This window comes from Dermacentor albipictus, unplaced genomic scaffold, assembly GCF_038994185.2.
Source record: "Dermacentor albipictus isolate Rhodes 1998 colony unplaced genomic scaffold, USDA_Dalb.pri_finalv2 scaffold_31, whole genome shotgun sequence".
Classification (NCBI taxonomy): domain Eukaryota; kingdom Metazoa; phylum Arthropoda; class Arachnida; order Ixodida; family Ixodidae; genus Dermacentor; species Dermacentor albipictus.
In genome coordinates this window covers 1,002,769-1,024,717 of record NW_027225585.1, presented here as the reverse complement: position 1 = coordinate 1,024,717, position 21,949 = coordinate 1,002,769, and the positions used below count along the sequence as shown (strand labels likewise).

The 21,949-nt window shown below is 47.5% G+C and overlaps 2 protein-coding genes across 6 annotated transcripts in view; one reads left to right on the top strand and one right to left on the bottom strand.

Annotated features, from left to right (window-relative positions):
• Positions 1-21,949, bottom strand: part of LOC135909917 (zinc finger protein ZXDC-like) — a 358,875-nt gene that overhangs the window by 139,373 nt on the left and 197,553 nt on the right. The window lies entirely within an intron of this gene.
• On the top strand, positions 5,241-8,244 carry LOC135909916 (uncharacterized). Of its 2 annotated transcripts, none has more exons than XM_070529803.1 (2): positions 5,241-6,732; positions 7,208-8,244. In XM_070529803.1, exons 1-2 carry the CDS (start codon positions 5,332-5,334, stop codon positions 7,211-7,213), a joined length of 1,407 nt encoding a protein of 468 aa, XP_070385904.1. In that variant the 5' UTR covers positions 5,241-5,331; the 3' UTR covers positions 7,214-8,244. The 2 variants fall into 2 exon arrangements, with proteins under 2 accessions (XP_070385904.1, XP_065297999.1); XM_065441927.2 differs by lacking the exon at positions 7,208-8,244 and having other exon boundaries at positions 5,242-5,965; positions 6,543-6,715.

The window sequence follows — 21,949 nt, the reverse complement described above, 5'->3', positions numbered from 1 at the left end:
TTTGCTACGCGTGCGGCAAACTCGACCATCGTGCCGACGTTTGCCCGACTCCCGAAGAGTCCACCTGCAGAGGATGTGGGGCAGTCAATCCGGACGATCAACACCAGTGCACGCCAAAGTGTGGGCTGTGCGGAGGCCCACACCCTACGGCGGACAAAACGTGCAAGGAGAGATTCCAGATCCCATACATCGTCAGAAGGAGGCGATGGGAGAGTGCGACAGTGGAAGCTTCAACAAGTGGGGCTTCGTCAACACCACATAGCAGCGACATCAAGAATCACTTCGAGCAACTTCCACCGCAAGAGCCTAGAGGGCGCTCCCGATCCAGGGGACGCTCTGGCTCCAGAGGGAGCCCACGGAGTCGCTCTCGATCCAGAGGGCGCTCTTGTTCCAGAACCAGGACCAGATCACGCTCCAGGGGTCACTCCGGATCCTGGCGCCGAGGCAGTCAAGTCCGGTTCAGGTCCTGCTCGAGGTCCTGCTCCAGGGATCGCCGACCCGACTGCTACCCAACCTGGGCCGACCGAGTTCGAGGAACGCCGGAAAAGGTAACGCGGGGCTCACCGCCAGAGCATGATAGAGGTAACAACAGACTAGCACAACTTGAGCGCGAAAACGAGATGATGAAGAACACCATAGCTCGATTGATGACAGAAATTGCCGAAATTAAGAAGGGCAGTCAACCCATCATGGCTGACAAGCAGCCAGCCACTCCCCAGCCAATGGAAGTCCCCATGGTTGAGAAGAGCGATTCGGATAAGCAACCGGCAGCTCCTCAGCCAATGGAAGTCCCCATGGTTGAGATGATCGATACAGAGAGGCCCGCTAAGAAGAGGGCAATCGCTAACGAGCAAGAAAGAGCACCAGGCAGAGCCAAATCGGAGATTCGCGAGTTGCTCTCCGCTCTAAGTGACAGCATAAAGCAGATAAATGAAAAGTTCTTGCTCTTCCACAGCAACATGGCGTCCATGGAGGAGCGCACTAATCAGCGGATCAGCAAAATTGAATCGTTCTTAGAAAACGTTGTACCACCTGTGCTGGTACCTAAAGCTCCTACACTCCCAGCAACAGCATCGACTAGTAACAGCTCGGGGGCGATCGGCCCTCCAAAGGTTAGCACAGCACCTCAAGAGCAATACGATGGCCACTCAAACTAGCTCATTCAGGATGTGGCAATGGAATTGCAGGGGTTTCCTTCCCAAGAGGGCTCCCCTGCAACAATATATTCGCTCACACGCAGAGAAGCCAAATGTTATCGTTTTACAAGAAACATTAACATCTAACGTCACACTGTCTGGCTACAAGCCCGTAGCAAAACACGAAGAAGGACGGGGGATCGCCGTACTGATTAGCAACAAGCTGACCCACATCACTCACGACCTTAACATGACCGCAAGTACAGTCGAATACATGATGATAGAGATAATTCCTAGCCCAACTAACCGCGAAAGTATATTCATCCTGAATGTCTACAGTAGTCCCAAAGCTCAACGACAACGCTTCAAAGCCCTAATCACCAAGGCCACGCAACTAGCGTGCGACTCCCCTTTGATCATAGCTGGTGATTTCAACGCGCCGTACCACACCTGGGGCTACCCATATAACACTAACAAGGGGGAGGAACTCTGGCGTGAGGCTACAAACCTAAACTTGATGCTAGTCACGGACCCAGCATTCCCCACCAGATGTGGAACATCGTCGAGCCGTGACACGACACCAGATCTCACCTTTGTCAGGAGCAATGCAGCCGTCAAGTGGACGAACCTTGGGGTAGACTTTGGTAGCGGCCATTATATCTTGACCACGCACCTCCAAGTCGAGCAGAAGAGACAGCGTATGTTCCAGTACACAGACTGGGACAAATTTCGCAAAATTAGGGAAGAGCGAACGGAGTGTGTGGAGAAGCCTAGCCTTGAACAATGGGTTGTACAGGTTAGACAAGACATGAAAGCTACTACCAAAGAGGTTTGTACCGATCTTCCAGTGGAAAAGATGGACAGCCGTCTGGCTCACCTGTTGGAGGCGAAGCAGTCGCTCCTCGCCAGGTGGAAAGGACAACGGCTCAACCGTAGGCTAAGAAAAAAGATATCGGAAATCAACAGAACTATAGAGGAACACTGCAGAGCCCTTTCTAAACAACAATGGGATGAGGTGTGTAACTCGATCGACGGGCAGCTGCGCAACGGGGGCACCTGGAACCTCCTAAAGCATCTCCTCGACGAGACAAACACTAAAACCAACCAACGCAACACATTGTCGTCCACCCTACACACAGCAAAGCGAGAATATTCGAGCAATGAAATTTTATCCAAACTAGTGAAGAAGTACCTATCAGTCGCATCGGGCCCTACACCACCTTCCCCTGACTACGAAGGCTCCGACAACTCTGAGCTCGACGCAGAATTCGGGATTGAGGAGATCAGGCAGGCGCTCCATGCCCTCAACGGCAGATCGGCTCCGGGTCCGGACAAGATCACAAACAAAGCTCTACGGAACCTGGACGAAAAGTCCATCGAATACCTAACGGACATCATTAACCAAACATGGAGCAGCGGTAAAGTCCCGGAAATGTGGAAATCGGCCAACACCATTCTCATCCCCAAGCCAGGCAAGCCGCCCAGCCTCGATAACCTCCGCCCAATTTCGCTCACATCGTGCGTGGGGAAGGTTGCTGAGCACGCAATCCTAAACAGGCTTTCACGCTACCTGGAGGACCACGACATTTACCCGCACAACATGATCGGCTTCAGGGTCGGACTGTCGACGCAGGACGCGATGAAGCTCATCAAGCATCACATTATTGACTGTAATACGCGGGACACGAGAGCCATACTAGGTCTAGATCTGGAAAAGGCCTTCGATAACGTTCATCACTCGTTCGTTTTGAACACAATCTCCAGTCTTAACCTGGGGAAGCACTTTCATTCCTACACGAGATCTTTCCTGTCAAACAGAGAAGCCACCCTTAAGATCGGGGACCTGACTTCAGACATGATCAAGCTGGGGTCTAAGGGGACGCCACAAGGGGCAGTCATATCCCCAACCCTCTTTAACCTCGTCATGATTGGACTATCCAGGACACTCTCTGCTATCGACGGTATCAGTCATACCATATATGCAGACGACGTTACCATCTGGTGTACGGGAGGTAGTGAATGACAGGTAGAGACGGCCCTGCAAGAGGCGATTGATGCTACCGAGAGATACCTTGAGTCCAGGGGCCTTCGGTGCTCACCGCACAAGTCGGAACTGCTACTTTATCGACCCAAGCGAAGAGGCCTGAAACCAAAGGGGTGGAAACCACTCGCCGATTGCGACATAAAACTGCACACAAACGACAGAGGATATATTCCGAGGGTGGATGCTATCCGGATTCTCGGCATGATGGTAGAGTCGAATGGTTCAAACAACCAGACAGTGCTGCGACAGAAGACGGACAATGCCATCAGACTAATCAGAAGAGTGGCCAACCGGCAGCAAGGCCTCGGAGAAGATAACCTCGTGAGATTGGTACATGCGTTCGTAATGTGTAATTTCACTTACGTCGCGGCTATGCACAACTGGCAAAGATCGGAGCGGGATAAGCTCAACGCATTAATCAGGAAGGCAATCAAGAGAGCTCTCGGCCTCCCCATATACACTCACACGGAACGCTTACTTCAACTTGGCATGCATAACACGCTAGAGGAAATAGCGGAAGCACAGGAGAGGGCCCAGTTCGTCAGGCTATCTACCACACAAGCTGGAAGACACATCTTACAGGAGCTGGGCGTTCCCCCCACAGTAATCAAAACAAAATTCTGTAGCATCCCTCGAGAGCAGCGGGACCGCATCATTGTCGCCCCGATCCCACGAAACGACCATCCAGAGCACAACGTGGGAAGACGTCGGGCGCGCGCGAAGGCTCTCCTGGAAAAGGCTCGTGAACGGGCTTCGGAGAACAGTTTCGTAGACGCAGCGCGCTACGCCGACGGACAGGCCTTCGCTGTAGTTAGCGTAGATCATGAAAGGCAAATAACAAACGCAATCTCGATTCGGACGACGTCCCCTGAGATCGCAGAGCAGGCTGCAATAGCGATGGCCTTATTGGACGACAAGAGGACATCAATCTACAGTGACTCCATATCAGCTGTTAGGGCGTTTGCCAAAGGGACCGTATCCGAGCTGGCCCTAAGGATACTAGGAAGCAAGGAGATCAAGCCACACACATTGATCTGGTTTCCAGCCCACATGGGACAGATCGAGGGTGCCCCGCCCAACCTCAACGAGTCGGCACACGGAGCTGCGCGAGGGATCATCAACCGCGTAGCTACCGGGCAGCGTGACGCTGGGGCTACTGACAATCGGGACTCTCCTTCCTCCTACACCGAAATTACTAAGCACTTTTATTTGGCTCGGAGGATCTACCCCCTCCCACATTGCAAACTCAATAGACCTCAAGCTTTGACACTAAGGCTTCTACAGACGGGGGCTTACCCAAACCCCCTACTTCTTCACAAGCTGTACCCCGAAATTCAGACAACAAATGCATGTGCACTATGCAATGATTTAGCGAATTTACCTCACATGCTCTGGCGATGTCCCGCGTTACACAGGGATAAAAACAACACTTCTTCACGTTGGGATGCGGTCCTACACAGCCCCAACCTCGAAGAACAGTTATGGGCTGTCCAACGGGCCCGCGACGCGGCGGAGAGACTCGGCCTCTCTGTCCCGACGTGGGAGCGGCCCGCTGCGCGCTAGTGCACGCCCTAAAGGACCCTAATAAAGTTTTTCATCCATCCATCCATCTGATTGGTGTACCTTTTCAACACACGTGTGTCGTCAAGGAGTGGAGAACAGCCACACTTGACACAATGAACAGCCAGATTACTGCCAGTCTTAATCTTGACACAGTGCGCATGCTCACGCAAACGTTCATTGATACAGCGTCCTGTTTGCCCAATGTAAGTGCAGCCACAAGAGGTGGGAATGGAATACACTACATTGGTACTGCAATCTACAGGTTTGGCTACATGTTGCTTATTGCACAGTCCAGGTGTTCTCCTGCTTTCGTTTATTCTTTTTGCACATCCTTCACAACTTGTTAGGCGCAGTGAACACGACCTTTATACCAGCCCAGCCTGCGGCTTTCTTGATGCGATGGTGTTGTATACTGATATCGCGTGTCACACTACATTTTCATGATAATCGCTTATCGGCCACGCAAGCAGCAGTCAGCAGATCAAATGTTCATCACCCTATAAAAAGGGCATGGCATCAATAAACGTTGTCTGTTCCACCCTGGCGTCCGGCTGATACGCTACAGTTGGCGACGAGGAAGCGGCGGCGATGGCCGTCGGCAGGATCGGCGAGTATCATCTCGGCACAAACGCGTCATGGGACGAATACGTCGAGAGGCTAGAGATGTTCTGCGAAGCTAACAAGATAGCGAAAGAAGAACAGAAAAGAGCCGTCCTGCTGAGTTGTTGCGGCGAAGAAGCGTACGGGCTCATCGTGACTCTGGTGAAGCCAGCAAGACCGACAACAGCAACCTACGAGGAAATTAAGACGGCGGTTCGCAAGCACCTGCATCCAAGGCCTTCAGAGCTATACGCAAGGTTTTTGTTCTACAAGAGAAACCAGGCTGTCGAGGAATCAGTTGCGGACTACGTCACGGCGCTTCGGAAGCTAGCCGAAGACTGCGGTTTTGGCGACGAGCAGCTCCCGTTGGACATCATGATGCGAGATCGTTTCGTATGCGGCCTCCAGAACGAAGCAGTTCAACAGCGACTTCTCGCAGAACACGACCTTACGTTCAACGTTGCGTGCGACATGGCCGCGACCGCAGAAGCGACAGCCAAGCAACAACGAGACATACGGATGCACGGCCGAGACGAGGCGAAGGACTGCCAGGGCATGATACAAGCAACCCGCACGAAGCAAGACGCCACGGCAGAGGGATCTAGTTGCTACCGTTGCAACGGTAAGCACGCTCCGCATTTATGCAGATTTAGAAAAGCGGCATGCTTCAAATGCAAAAGGGTTGGACATATTGCGAGGGCTTGTCGTTCAAAAGACGAAAGTAGAGCGGCCCGGAAGACGCCTGAGCAAAAGAGGAAAGTTGAAAAGAGCAAGGGCGTGTACGAAATGAGTGCATTGTTTTCACTTTGCGAAGTGAATGAGCAAGAACAGAAGTTTATGGTTAAAGTACAGATACAAGGACAAGAAGTCCCGATGGAGGTTGATTCCGGAGCATCGTGCTCAATTGTGAGTGAAGATACATTTAGAGTAATCGAGAGAAATCGGGGTGAAATACCACTCCAAGATTCTGGAACAACTCTCGTAACCTGGTCAAAGGAGGCGTTACCACTGCTGGGTCGAGCAACTGTCTTGGTAGAATTCAAGGGCCGGAAGGCAAAGCTGCCATTGTTGGTAGTAAAGAATCGAGGCAACAGCCTGATTGGGCGAAACTGGTTTAGGCCGTTAGGCATTCGCTTGCGGGGAATCGAGCAAGTAAACGAGGAAGACGTGCCCTCACGATTTTCCGAGGTGTTTCGCAGGGACCTTCCTGGCTTCAACGGACCACCGATTCACATCGAACTGAAAGACGACGCTCAACCAGTGTTTCTCAAAAGTCGACCAGTTCCACTGGCCCTCAAGGACGACGTGGGCAAGGAAGTGGATCGCTTGGTGCAACAAGGGGTATGGGAACCCGTCGCGTACTCCAACTGGGCCACGCCACTGGTAGTGGTAAAAAAAAAGACGGAACTTTACGCCTGTGCGGTGACTACCGTAGCACCGTAAACAAAGCTATTAAATGCAGCGGGTATCCTTTGCCCACTACCGCTGAAATGCTCGCAGCTCTGGGCTCAAGCAAATTTTTTACAAAGCTAGATCTAGCTCAAGCTTATCAACAGCTAACGCTAGACGACGAATCGGCTGAAGTGCTCACAGTTAACACGATAAAGGGACTGTACAAAGTCAAACGGCTGCCGTTTGGAATTTCGGTGGCGCCATGGGTATTTCAACGAGTCATTGATACGCTGTTAGCAGGCATTCCCGGCGTGAAAGCCTATCTTGATGATATCTTGATTTCTGGCCGTAACGCGGAAGAGCACGCCGAGACATTAGAAACCGTGCTATCGCGTCTGCAGAATGCGCAGTTAAGAGTAAACAAAGACAAACGCGAATTCAACAAGCCGAGCATTGAATTCTTGGGTCACAGGATTGACGCCACGGGAATACATCCGAGCCGAAGCAAGACTGACGCCATCCATAAAGCGCCCGCACCCACAAGCAAAAAGGAGCTGCAAGCGTTCTTGGGGTTACTAAATTTTTACAGCAGTTTTCTCAAGGGCAAGACTGAAGTGGCAGAACCCCTCTATCGACTGCTCGACCATGACCACGAATGGAAGTGGACAGGTGAGCACCAACGTGCGTTTGAGAGACTAAAAAAATTGCTTAGCTCCGACTCTGTACTTGTGCCCTATGACACCAAGCGTCCTTTTTGTGCTGCGACGCATCTCCTGTGGGAGTGGGGGCAGTGCTAGCCCATCGTACGACTGATGGGAAGGAACAGCCCATAGCGTATGCTTCCCGGACGCTTGGAGCCAGTGAACGTAACTATGCTCAGATTGACAAAGAGGGCTTAGCTGTTGTCTTTGGCGTGAAACGGTTCCACCAGTACCTTGCTGGGCGAGAATTTACGGTCATAACGGACCACAAGCCGTTACTGGGTCTGTTTAACACGGACAAGAGGGTGCCTGAAGTTGTGTCGCCCAGAATGCTCCGTTGGATTTTATGTTTGTCTGCGTATAACTACAGCCTTCAATACAGGCGAGGCCAAGAAAACTCCAACGCCGACGCACTCAGTCGTCTGCCAGCTCCGGAAGACGTAGACGAGCCACAGCCACCTGGGGACGTGCTCCTGTTGGAAGCGGTCGAGTGCGCACCGCTGCAGGCGGCAGACATCGCTGCGCTGATCAAGAAGGACAAAGTATTATCCATCGTAAAGGAATGGATCCTTAGTGGCTGGCCGTCAACACAACTGGACAGCAAGTTCGCACCTTACGAGGTGAGGAAGACGGAGTTGTCGTTGCATCGTGATTGCATACTGTGGGGGAATCGCGTTGTAATTCCTAACGCAGCAAGAGAAAGTGCGCTTCAACTCCTACATGCAAATCACCCTGGGATGAGTGCTATGAAAGTGTCAGCTAGAGGGCTCATGTGGTGGCCGAAAATGGACCACGAAATTGAAAAGTTTGTACGACACTGTCAGCCATGTCAGAGTAACCAGCAAAGCGATCCCAAGGTTCCAGTGCATTTTTGGACAAAGCCAGATCAACCTTGGAGTTGCCTACACATTGATTTCGCTGGACCAGTTAATGGAGAAGTATTTTTAATCGTGGTAGACGCGTACAGCAACTGGGCTGAGGTCGAAGTCATGTCATCCATGAAAGCTACAGCTGTCGTCACCAGCTTAAGGAAGATGTTTGCGACACACGGTTTGCCAGACGTTATCGTTTCGGATAATGGCACAGCATTCACTAGCTCGGAGTTGCAAACGTTTTTAAAGTGCAATGGTGTGCGTGCTATTTTCACTGCTCCTTACAATCCCGCCAGTAATGGTAGGGTGGAGAGAATGGTAAGAGAAGTTAAAGAAGCGTTAAAGAAGCAACAGCAAGGTTCAACGCAGTGCAAGATTTCGCGGTTCCTGTTTAAACAGCACACGACGCCGCATTCGGTCACGGGGAAATCTCCGGCAGAATTGATGTTCGGACGAAGGCTGAGGACAGCCTTGGACAGACTTCATCCGGACCGGCAATACATGCCGGAACCGCAACGACCGGAGATTAAGAGGTTCCACGTCGGTGACGCGGTCTATGCTAAAAGCTTTTGTCCAGGTCCAAGGTGGAAGGCGGCCAGGGTTGTGGCAGTGCGAGGCCCGGTGTCGTACATCGTCCAGCTGGACAACGGCGAACGCCATCACAGGCACCGGAACCAGTTGAGGAGCGCCTGGACGAGGCTCGAAGCCAATCCAGTCTCAAGTGCAGACTACCACGTCAGGCTGCCTCCTACAGCCAGACGACCACAACAGCTGCCGGTCAGCACGGAAGCAGCCGCAGGGGCAAGACCGGGCCAAGCTACCCAAGACCCGGTCGAGACGCGAAGATCAACACGCGTTAGACGGCCTATCGCACGTTATGGCATTGATGACTAACCAGACATTTTGCAATTGTGTAACGAATCTTAGGGGAAAGGAATGTTGTATACTGATATCGCGTGTCACACTACATTTTCATGATAATCGCTTATCGGCCACGCAAGCAGCAGTCGGCAGATCACATGTTCATCACCCTATAAAAAGGGCATGGCATCAATAAACGTTGTCTGTTCCACCCTGGCGTCCGGCTGATACGCTACAGATGGGACACACCATGGGGGCACAACACCGTTTCGGACATAGAGTGCTCACCCGTGCTCACGTTTCAGGTGTCCCTTCTTCTGGCGTTGCCTGCTGCCCTGTGCGCAACTGGCCCATTTATCTGGAAACAGCGACTGGACCCCTTCATGAATCGCACGCAACTGCCAGCCTTGGATGGTACTCATTTCATCTGCTGGCAACCGGGATCTTCAAAGCCAACTGCTTCGACAGACAGCATAGGCTGCACCGTATTTAAACGACCATCCGCATCCGCCATGCTGGGGCACAACACTGTTTCGGACATGGAGTGCTCACCCGTGCTCACATTTCAGGTTGGTTACTTGAACCGCTGTTCTTGTCTGAAAAGTAGCAACCGATGTCTTTTTGCGGTGTCGTGCCCCAGTGAGCTAATGTCATCACTGAAGCGTGGCAAAAACTTGTTTTCTTTATGCATATGTCGGTTGCGCCTACTTCTATCCGGTGATATAGAATCAAACCCAGGGCCAGATGTGCTGGATAATGCTCTCGCAACCTTGCAACGTATTGAATCCGGCCAGGACGAGATTCGTAATGACCTGCGAGCACTAAAAAAATTGGCAGGCGTCAGTTGATGTCGAGCTAAAGCAGTTGTCAACTAGGCTAATAATAATAATTAATAATATTTGGGGTTTTACGTGCCAAAACCACTTTCTGATTATGAGGCACGCCGTAGTGGAGGACTCCAAAAATTTTGACCACCTGGGGTTCTTTAACGTGCACCTAAATCTAAGCACACGGGTGTTTTCGCATTTCGCCCCCATCGAAATGCGGCCGCCGTGGCCGGGATTCGATCCCGCGACCTCGTGCTCAGCAGCCCAACACCATAGCCAGTGAGCAACCACAGCGGGTGTCAACTAGGCTCCGGGCTGTAGAAGTCGATATTGTTTCAATGAAAAGTTCGGTCAATGATACATCGCCCGAATCACTGAATATAGCTAAAGGCAATTCCACACAGCTAAAAACAATACAATCGCGCTGTGAAGACACAGAAAATAAACTTTGCCGCTGCAACTTGCTATTCTTTGGAATCGTAGATCACAAAAGCGAATCATGGTCATCATCAGAATCGAAAATCATTGACATATGTAACCAACACCTTGGTATCACTATCGATCCAGCTCAAATAGACCGCGCACATCGCCTCGGTCAATACAACGATGAGAAGAATGGACTGATCATAGTCAAGTTTGCCTTTTTTAAGGATAAACAGCCCGTAATAGAAAAAGGCCACAAGTTCAAGAACACTAATTATGCTGTTCGTGAGGATTTTTCTTTGCAAACCCGTATCGCTCGGTGCAAACTGATTGACTTCACAGAAACCAAAAACGTGCAATTTAAGCTAACCCTCGATAAACTAAGAATCGATAACAACGTGTACACATACGATGCAGCGTCCGCCACTGTAATCCCCCTACCCCGATAGCAAAGACCTAGGCTGGGAACACGTGCCTTTAAGAAAAACCCCATTCACTACACGAGCCTATCGTGCCCTCGCACTTATCTATATCATTAACAAAGATTCGTAGCATTCTACCTAAACACAATGAAGTTTCGTCATACTTAGACGACTGCGAATGTGATGTATTGGCACTTACGGAAACTTGGCTCAGCTCTGAAATTACGGATGGCGAAGTTCTACCCGATTCTGATGTTTACACTATCTATCGCAGAGATAGGGATGACAGAAAAGGTGTTGGGGTATTGCTCGCCATAAAAAAAGATATCCCGTCATTTCTTGTGCCACTGTCATCCAGTCTCGAAATTCTGTGGGTCAGCGTAACATTTCCCCAATCGAAAACAATTTATGGTGTATGCTACAGACCACCCGATAGCTCCTACAATTTCCTTTCTGAATTATACAATAACATTACGTCTATTCGATCCAAATATAACAAAGCTGATATTTTTCTTCTTGGTGACTTAAACTTTCCAGACATTGACTGGCAAAACTTGCGAGGCCAATCACGTGCATCTTGTGAGTTCGTTCAACTAACACTTGATTTTTCACTTGTGCAATTAACAAACCAGCCTACTCATATCAATAATATTTTAGATCTTGTTCTATCATCCGCGCCCGAGAGGGTCAACACTATCACTTTTAGGGATGGGTTCAGTGACCACCGGTTGTTACAATTCACAGTTCATACACCTTCATGCTCCCGTCACCTGAAAACTAAACAAGTATTTGATTACAAAAGAGCAAATGTCAGCGCTATTAACAATGGTATGGAAAGCTTCACGCCCTCATTCTTAGCAACTTTTTCTGAGCAGACAGTGAACGAGAATTGGTGCCTGTACAAAGAAAAGTTAATGGAATTAGCACATGCGCATATACCAAAGGTTTCATTTCACGTTAACTCATCGAAACAATGGTTCACTAAAGCTCTTCTTACTCTAAAGAATAAAAAGAAGCGTCTTTACAGGACGGCCAAACGTGTTAACACAATAAAAATTCAAACAGCGCATAAACGACGGGACCAGAATGAGGAGGAGACAAACACGGCGCTGAACTTACAACTGATTTATTTGAAGTAGGAAATCGAACATTTATACGTACAAAACTGGGCACGCATGCGCCCGGTCAATACATCAATGATCACATACAAACTCCGCACAGCAAACATTCGCACGCGTTGTACCTGCCGAGTAATCTACCCTTTATGCAGCAATGCCATTTCTTTCACCGACAAGATTAAAGATGTTTTGCTAACGCAACTATTAGATTTTCTGGTGATATGAAATGCTTCAGCGACTTCTCTGGTAGTCTTGTCACTATGAAAAAATAACAATTTTGTATCGTCAAAAAAAGGTACGCATTTACAAATGCTGCAATGCTTAGCCAGGTTAGTGTCTTTTTTGTCTAATGAATTGGCATGCTCCATTAGTCTAATATTGATGCAACGGCCTGTCTGGCCTATGTAAGTTTGGCCACAAGATAAAGGAATTTGGTATACAGCACCCTTCTTACAACTGATGTACTTGTTAACATGATTTACCTTGCAAGCAGTATTCCGTTTAACGCCTTCCTGCTTCCTCTGAACTGCTGCCCCTAACTTACCCAGCTTCATCGGAGCAGAAAAAACGACCCTCACACCATATTTGGCCCCTACTCTCTTAAAACGATGTGACAAAGCGTGCTCATAAGGCATGACAACAACCTTTTTTCCCGCGACACTTTCTTTGGGCTGTTCCGAACACTTCAGCGTTTTTATAATCTTATTAGCACCAGCCACAATTACAGAATCTGGAAAACCGGCCTCTCTGCATCTCTGGGCTTGGACCACCAGGCTACTGGACATTTGATGAGTACACGATTTCTTAACAGCCATACCAATACATCCTGTTACAATTCCGAATTTAACAAGCTTAGAGTGACAAGACGCGTAGTTCACAAGAGGTTTTTCACTACATAGGCCAGACAGGCCGTTGCATCAATATTAGACTAATGGAGCATGCCAATTCATTAGACAAAAAAGACACTAACCTGGCTAAGCATTGCAGCATTTGTAAATGCGTACCTTTTTTTGGCGATACAAAATTGTTATTTTTTCATAGTGACAAGACTAACAGAGAAGTCGCTGAAGCATTTCATATCACCAGAAAATCTAATAGTTGCGTTAGCAAAACATCTTTAATCTTGTCGGTGAAAGAAATGGCATTGCTGCATAAAGGGTAGATTACTCGGCAGGTACAACGCGTGCGAATGTTTGCTGTGCGGAGTTTGTATGTGATCATTGATGTATTGACCGGGCACATGCGTGCCCAGTTTTGTACGTATAAATGTTCGATTTCCTACTTCAAATAAATCAGTTGTAAGTTCAGCGCCGTGTTTGTCTCCTCCTCATTCTGGTCCCGTCGTTTATGCGCTGTTTGAATTTTTATTGTTACCATGCAACACCAACTCGCCCAATCCGCTGCCCTTCTGTGTTAACACACCTGTGTCTTGGAGCAAACATAAGTCTTGTGATGCAGCCTACTGTAATGCCCTGCGTCAAGCCAAGCAAAAGTATTTCTCTTGCGATCTGCAATCACTGCTTCAAAACAATCCAAAAAATTTTGGAAAACGATCTCTCCCGTTAAAGATTCCGACATTTCCCAACTACTTGATAGCTATGGCTTTCCGATTGCACGAGAGCTTTCAGCATTTATCTTTAACAATTACTTCAGGTCCGTATTTACAAAGGAAAACAATTCAAATATACCAACACCCATCAAACTCGATTGTACATACATGGCCCCCATCAATATAACAACCACTGGTGTTGCTGAGCTGATCAACAACCTCAAGATGTCACCTTCTTATGGCATGGACGGTATAAACTCAAATATCTTAAAATATACTGTAGTCTCCTCTAGCACAGTCCTTTCCTGCTTGTTTCAACAGTCCCTCTCAACAGGGGAAGTTCCGTATGACTGGAAGGTTGGTAAAGTTATACCTTTCTTTAAATGTGGCGATAAAAGCGCTGTTAACACTTACCGCCCAATATCACTAACAAGCGTTCCTGGTAAGTTACTAGAACACATAATCTTTTCAAACGTAGCAAATCACTTGGAAACTAACAAGTTCTTCTTTAAACATCAGCATGGTTTTAGAAAACGACTATCATGTGAAACGCAACTATTCGAATTGACTGCGGATATTTTCCTAAACATGGATAAGGGCATACAAACAGATTCCATTTTTATTGACTTCGCTAAGGCTTTCGATCGCGTTGCTCATTGCCGTCTCATAGCTAAACTCTCATGCTTAAACATCAATTCCCTAACAGTATCTTGGATAAGAAATTCCTTGTCATTCCGTAAGCAATTCACCGTCAGCGCTAACTTTATTTCCAGTATCAGCGATGTAACATCTGGTGTACCACAAGGAAGCGTACTCGGACCATTACTTTTTCTGATCTACATTAACGACCTGCCATCCGAAATAACGTCATCCATTCGCTTGTTCGCAGACGATTGCGTGATCTATCGTGAAATCTGCTCACCTTCCAATCATGTCGCTCTCCAACGAGATCTTGACCGTATTACTAACTGGTGCTCTTCTTGGCAAATGACTCTAAACACTGATAAATGCAAACTAATAACATTCACCCGCAAAAAGACATTTTCCGCTTTCGATTACTCACTTGATAAGAACCCCGCCACACGCACCAACTCATACAAGTACCTCGGCATTCTCCTTACACCTAACCTGTCATGGTCTGCGCACATGGAAAAAATAACTGCTAAAGCTTCACGTCCGCACGGCTATCTTAGACGCAACCTCCGTGATGCTCCTGTCCTCACCAGACAAATCGCTTATCAGACTTTCGTAAGGCCACAACTGGAATTCGCAGCCCCTATCTGGTCAACTCGCCAAGCTTACTTAATCGCGTCTCTCGAATCGGTCCAAAACCGCGCCGCCCGCTTCATTGTCAGAGATTATCACCGCGACTCTAGCGTGACTAGCATTAAGTCATCTTTATCTCTCTCATCTTTTGAATCATGAAGAACCATAGGATTGCTTTGTCTATTTCACAAGATAATCCATAGCACGCGCCCGTCTGCTCTGCTGCTCACTCGTCCATCTCGTACGTCTCGGCGTTTGCATAATCATCTCAGTTTCCAGCGTATCTTTGGCCGAACAAATTCTTTCAATTCTTCCGCGTTACCACACGCCATTCAACATTGGAATAACCTACCAAACGACATAGTTGACATTCTTGACCCAGTATCCTTCAAAGCACGTTTATGCATATTATTTCCATAATTCGTCACAACTAAACCATACTGTGCACCTAAGTAAATACTTGTAGCGAAGTTGTATAGGCTTTTCTTTTTGTTTTGTTTGAATGTTTGTTTTGAATTGCTTTAACACTATTACAGACTTGTTCTTTTACCTTTACCTGCTACCATCTGTATAATTTCTTGGTACTCCTTTTTGTTACTTCACACAGTCGTTTGTTTCATTTATCGCATTATTTATATTGTTAGATATTTGTTCTTTCATGTTTACTCGCTAACAATGTATAATTTTTTTTTACTCCTTTCTTTTTTGCCAAAAACCCTGTATCCTCCCCTCACGCAATACTCCTTCGGGAGCCTGTGAGGTAAATGAATAAATATACAGGATCGCAACAGTCTTGGTTAAGACATCCCCCGCTTCACGTTGTTTCTTGGGGGAACGAGCCTCTTGCAATAAAACTTCCGCCAAGGATGACAGCAGTTGTTCAGGATAGCCACTTGTTTTAAGCTGCTGGACTTGATTAGAGAGGCTGCTGGACATCGAGTGGTGGCAAGAGCAAACGACCGCATTTCTAAGGGCCCCTAGTGCGATGGAGCGCTTCATCACTTTAAAATGGTTGGATGTGTAGGGGAGAAGGCGTTTTTTGGAACGCGGGGCATACATCCAACACATGTGCCCTTCCTGGAGGTGTAGTGCCAGGTCTAGGAAGCGGATTTGGCCTTTTTCCGGTAATTCTCTTGTGAACGTCAAACCTCGATAGATGCACTTGAATTTTTCAAACACTTGGTCGACCAGGGTTGTGGCTTCAATAGGGTGGGCAGAAAGGGTCCCCAGAAAATCGTCGACGTAGCGAAACACCTTCTTAACAGGAATTGTGCTGAGTTGCTCCTGGAGGAGACTATCATAGTGCGCCAACAATAGATCACTCATTATGGGCGCAATACGAGAGCCTATGCATATTCCGTTCTTTTGCACATAGAACTCTTCATTATGCTGGATGACAGTAGATCTTGGGTAAACCTGCAGCAGGTCCAGGAAATTGGCAACGCTGGTGCCAACCGCATTCTGGAACCGGACTTCACCTATCGTTTCTATGCCTTTCTGCACGACGGCGAAGAGGTCATTTTGAGGTAGGGAATAATATAGGTCCTTGATGTCTACCGAGAATGCCTGTGCTCTTTTGATGCTTGACTCCTTTAGGAACTAGTCTACCTCTGTCGAGTTGTGTACTAAAAACGGGTCATTTATTGGAAGCTGCCTGAGACTGTCCAGAAGGTAGGACTCTAGGCACTTTTGCCAAGTGCCCACTTCCGAAACAATGACTCTGAAGGGGTGGCCCATCTTGTGAATTTTAACAGTAAAAAAGGCGGAAAGGCACATTCCTTTGGAGCACTTCATCACCTTGGACAACTTTTCTAGACCGGCTTCCTCACATCTGCCTACGGCGAACTTCTTGGTCTTGGATGGGTTGAACCCATCGGCAACTTTGAAATTTTCTTTGAGTGCGCATTCTGCGGAAAGGTGAAATTGCAGAGAGTGGCATACAACAAAGCCGCCTTCTCTATCTGACACTAGCAACTTTAAGTCACTACTCCGCAGCGATTCGATTATGCTTGATACCTTCGGTCGACCTGTGTCCTCCCTCGTCTGTGTTTTTTGGCGCCGTTTTAAATATGAATGATCCGTACTAACTAGCTCGCACCTAAACCCTTCTGAGTTTCACTGTACACTATACTAACATGGTTATGCCCACGAGTTTCTGGGGCCAACCAAAAAGTGTTCTTTGTGTGAAGATGATGTTGCGGTTGTTAATGTCAGGGGTCGACCATCACGGTGTCATGGACGTTTCAAGGTAAATATACCTGGTAGCGAAGCTTCCATAGAAGCCCACACGTTCCAAACATGGCAGTTCCTCAGTGGTCATGGGCTTAGCCACTTTGTTCTCAAATACGCGAAATTTGTTTTGGTGGTTTGCCATCAGAGCTGTATATTTAAATGCCCCACCATTCAATTTGATGGGCATTTCGAGCTTTCAGGACGGAAAGCGATGCACGAAAAGGGGTCAGTCGTACGGGTGTTGAAATCGCACCCCTGAACAGAACATACTTTCTTTGGAGGCCGACGAAAGCTTTAGGTGCAGAGTGCTGGTTCTATGATCGGACGCCAGCCTGCGCAGTTGCATGAGAACTAAACTAAGTAATTATCTGGCGGTCGTAACTCACTAATTTTGACTGAACAGGTTGAGAAAGGATGAAGCTACCAGGGTCACCAAATTCAAACAAACGTCAACAAGCAAAAGAGCACAGCGTGTTAGGGGGGCGTATTGTAACAAGTGAACTTTGTGGGCCCGCCTTTCTGAACACTTCAAGGGCTACACTGCTTTGCAAGCGATAGCGACGTCAATTCAATGATGGGCGCTGAAAAAAAAAAGGTATTTATTGATAATGATAAAATAAAATAGATTTGTCTTTTCTGCATCTCGCTTTATGCATCTCGCTTTATTTAATTTTTTTTTTCTTTCCCAATATTTGTTCTCTCCAAACATAGTTGCGCTTCTATCGCTGCTCCCATAGCCACCCTTGCTGATGTCGGTGAGAATTTGTTGTGAATCGCTTTTCGCCCGAAGCTTCGCAACGTATTTGGATCGACCTTGGACGTCTTGTTTCGATGGGTTGTGCAAAAAGGGCTTGTCGTAGTCGGATGTGGGAATGTATATACAAATAAAACTCCAAGTAAAAATGGATATATTTGGCTACCAAATTTTTTCCTTCTTTTTTGACTTTGGCTACATTTGGGCTACAATTTCTCAAACTTTGGGCTAAGCCACCTTGTCCGACTTGGCAACACTAGGGCTAAAGTTCAGAAGTTTTGTTTTCCAGCCGTTACCGTGAAGCCTCTCCACACTAGTCTCCAAGCTTCCTCGCTTCCGCGCTTCGTTGTAGTCAGGCCCGAGTTGTAATTCAGGATGGCGGATGGGAATGCCGTGATAGCAGCAGTCACGAAACGAAAATCGCTCAACATAGCAATGAAGCAAGCAATTTTGAAGAAAGTGTCTCAAGGTGCTAAAAACTCCAAGTTGGTGAAGAAGTACAACGTGTATAAATCAACTATCTCGACGATTCTAAAGAACAAGGAAAAGATGGCCAGCTCTGCTGACGACTCAATGAACAGAAAGCACCTGTGGAAGGCCATCTATACGGATGTAGAGGACCTGCTGCTTAAGTGGTTCGCTGACACACGGGCTTGAAACATTCCGATAAGTGGACCAATGGTGCTGGGCAAAGCCAAAAGCTTTGTGTTCCTGCTAGATTTTTCGGACTGCTGCCTAGGCTATGGGTGGCTACATCAATTTAAAGTGCGGCATGGGATTGTTTTTAAATCGTCTGTCGGCGAGGCGGCTTCCGTAATTGACCAAGACGTTGCCACTTGGCTTGTAAGAAACCGAGCATTTACTGCAAGCTACACGGAGCAGGACGTGTATTTACTTAAAGAAGGGAATTGCGCTAAAAAAAGACACGGACGAGTAAGGACATGGACGGGCGCAAACTCGCGACTGATTTTATTCAGAAAGGGTGTCCCACAACCTAAAGAATGTAGCCAATCACTACGGTGTGCCGGTGGTATTTTCTGCCCCGCGCAAGTTGGCCTCTTTGTGCCCCTGGATTGTCTCCGGCGAGGAATGCGTGCGAGACTGCACGAAACGTCACGCCACCCAGTTTGTCAGGTGTTCGGTCGGGGCTGTGTATGAAATTCCCCTGACATGTGGAAAAGTTTACATTGGCCAGACGGACCGTTGTATAAATGAACGACTAAGGGAACATAAGCTTTCTATGGTTAACGAAAAAGGGTCAAATTTGCCCTTACATTGCGGCGCATGCCCTTTGGCTAAGCCTGATAAAGCATGCCAGCCTTTGCTGGCTAGAACCAAAATCTTAAGGCGCAGTCGTAACCAGGTAGCACGTGAACTCGCAGAAGCTTTTTACATTGATAACAATTCCCTTCTTTAAGTATGTACGACCGACTCGCCCAACAACGTGCTCTCCAGGACGCGCATTTACATTCGCTCTCCTGTGCAGCCGGTCGACTGCAGCGCCGCTCCCGCGGCACCAACGGGAACTATATATCTAGGTAACTTTTCACCCTAGGGGAGCGTAGGTCCCTAGGTGTCGTGTAAAAAACGCACCTAGCTCCTGAAACGCCCTAGTCCCCATGCGCGCGCGCGGGGCCCATAGAATTGTGTGTGCCAACTCGCCGGAGTAGCAAGGTAGGCGGTTCATTGTGAGTGCACGCAAGCAGCACGACCACGAACGAAGCGATACAAGGTGGAACAGCGCGTTTTACGTCAATTGAAGTTGTGTGTGTGACGCGCTTGGTGTGTGCAAAGAGCAATTTAGTTGCGTGTGTGACGAATGTGTATGCGCAAAATAGCACGACCACGAACGAAGGTGGAACACCGCGTTTTGGCGTTTGGTGTGCGCAGAGCAATCGAGAAGCGCGTGCGACGCGTTTGTTCGAGCAAACAGCACGGCCACGAACGAAGCGATGCAAGGTGGAACAGCGCGTGTTGCACAATCGAGTTGTGTGTGTGCGTGACGCGTTTGTGATGCGCAAACAGCACGACGACGATCGTCTTCTAAAACTGCGCCAGAGCAAACCGATTGTCGAGTACTTCATACGTATTGCGCGGGCGGTAAAACTAGAGAAACGCGGGATTGCGACGCGACCAGCCGCAGTGTATAGACTGTACGTACGTACGTACGTTTTTGTAATGTACCGGCGGAGAAGTGGGAAATCATGATTAAATTTGGCCGATCATTGTCAAAAGCAAAGGCTTACCCTTAATTAGGGGTTATCCCCTACCTTCTACTGAAACTGCAGCCTCTAGTAGTCTTCATGCACCATTGTAATCATGACACCATACGACGATACCCTCTGACGTGGGGCCCAGACTACTGGAGAGCTGGTTGATCAAGCTTGCTCAATAAACGTGACCTTTTGTTCTTTGATTATGCTACAGTGCTAGAGCGTAGTTTCTTGCTATTAGTAAACAGGCAAGACAACAAAGCATTGCTACTCTACTCCTGTTGTGGCTCTTCAGTCAGTGACACTAGAGGGGAAAGGAATCGAGATCCAAGCCAAGGGTCACATTGTGTTTAGTCAGCCTTAAACAGCCTTAACTCAATGTTTTAAATGCCTGTGTGGTTGATACCTTGTCTAGTGGAACTTCTTGCCATCCCTAAAATGTGCATAGCACCAGACGTATAGTTTGACAGCTGTAAGCAGTGCAATTAAGGGAGTGCAGTACCTGTATTGCAGCTTTACACCAGCTAAGATGTTGAAGCTTGGGAGTATGTTCATATTTCTCATATGAACATACTCATATACTCATAGTATGTTCATATTTCTCATATGAACATATGATCCAATGTGTGGCAAGAACTTGTAATCCGCCCTCAAGTTGTGCTGGAGCACAAGCTACTGTTGCTCTTTTGTGCAGCTAGTGTCAGCAGACAAGCTTGCAGTATCGCTAGGTAGAAAAGCACTTAGGCTTCACGACCATCCAAGTCATAAATGAATAAGTGCATGGCTAGAAGTTGTAAATTGCAAGAAACAGTTCAAATGTCATTGAGCATAGTTGCGCTATTGCAATGTATCCTTCGGAGCATTGTACGAGCCATGGTAGTTCCCACATTGTGTTGAAGTGCCACACCAGTGACATATGATAATGATGCTAGTGTGATTTTGTGTGGCTGTACTTTGTTCTACAAAAACTTTTCATGTGTTTTAGATTATAATCAGTGCAGTATCTGAAAGCTTATGCGCAGAAGATGATAGTTGACCTTACAGTCATTTTTTCTATACAGTCCTTCACTTTCCATCAAGTTCAGCAAATCATTGAAGCCCCAAAATAACACATTTAATATTGGTACTCAGATTGAACAGTTTCAGTTCTATGTGTATGTTTCAGAGAACTGGACCAAACATCAAGAATGAAAATTTAGCTACCTATTGATCCTGTAGCTTTAGGCTCTGCAGGAACCATTTATCTGCAGCACCCAACTTATCCCGTATTTGACAGAATCATGATAGATGTTTGAAGAAGCACGAGTGTTATGCAGAACAGTTTTCAAGAGGTAATGAACCTCTACCATATAATTAATAAATAACTGGGAGCCTTCTCCTAAGAAAATGTTCATGGTCTGCACTGTGACATCGACAAGTCCCTTCCTAAGATAACGTGATAAAGAGAGCTGGTTTTATGAATCTGTTGTATTTCCACACTTTTAACATGGTATAAGTGAGGCCCATGGCATAAATGGGACTGCGTGCTCTTCTGTATGTGTGCTGCGCTTATTGTACAGATCAATAGTAGCCAATAAATAGCCATTTTATTGAAGATGCAAAATGGATCATATCCTAGGGCCAACTCACTGTCAATGAAAACTGTTATACTGGCTTCCTGCACTGTTTATTGATCATGGACTTCTTTTTGAGGTGCGATTGAAGTCCCTCAATATCTTAAACTATGAATTGCAACTGGGAGAACATGTCCATTCATTAGGACCACACTTTTTGTATTTAGCTCTCATCATTGTAAACAGCTTCATAATGAGAGGAACCTCAGACGAAATGCTTTTTTCCTGGCATCCTTCTTCTGCCTTCTTTGTAAGCACTAACTATGGACATGTAAACAAGGTAATCTTGCATTTATCCTGCCTACAAGTGCCTCTTTTGACATTCATGCCTGTATTGCCTTTTCAGTGCCAGTGAAAAGGCAA

Excerpts from the sequence above, each read along its gene's own strand:
- LOC135909916 (XM_070529803.1), top strand. The coding sequence starts at position 5,332 with ATGGCCGTCGGCAGGATCGGCGAGTATCATCTCGGCACAAACGCGTCA.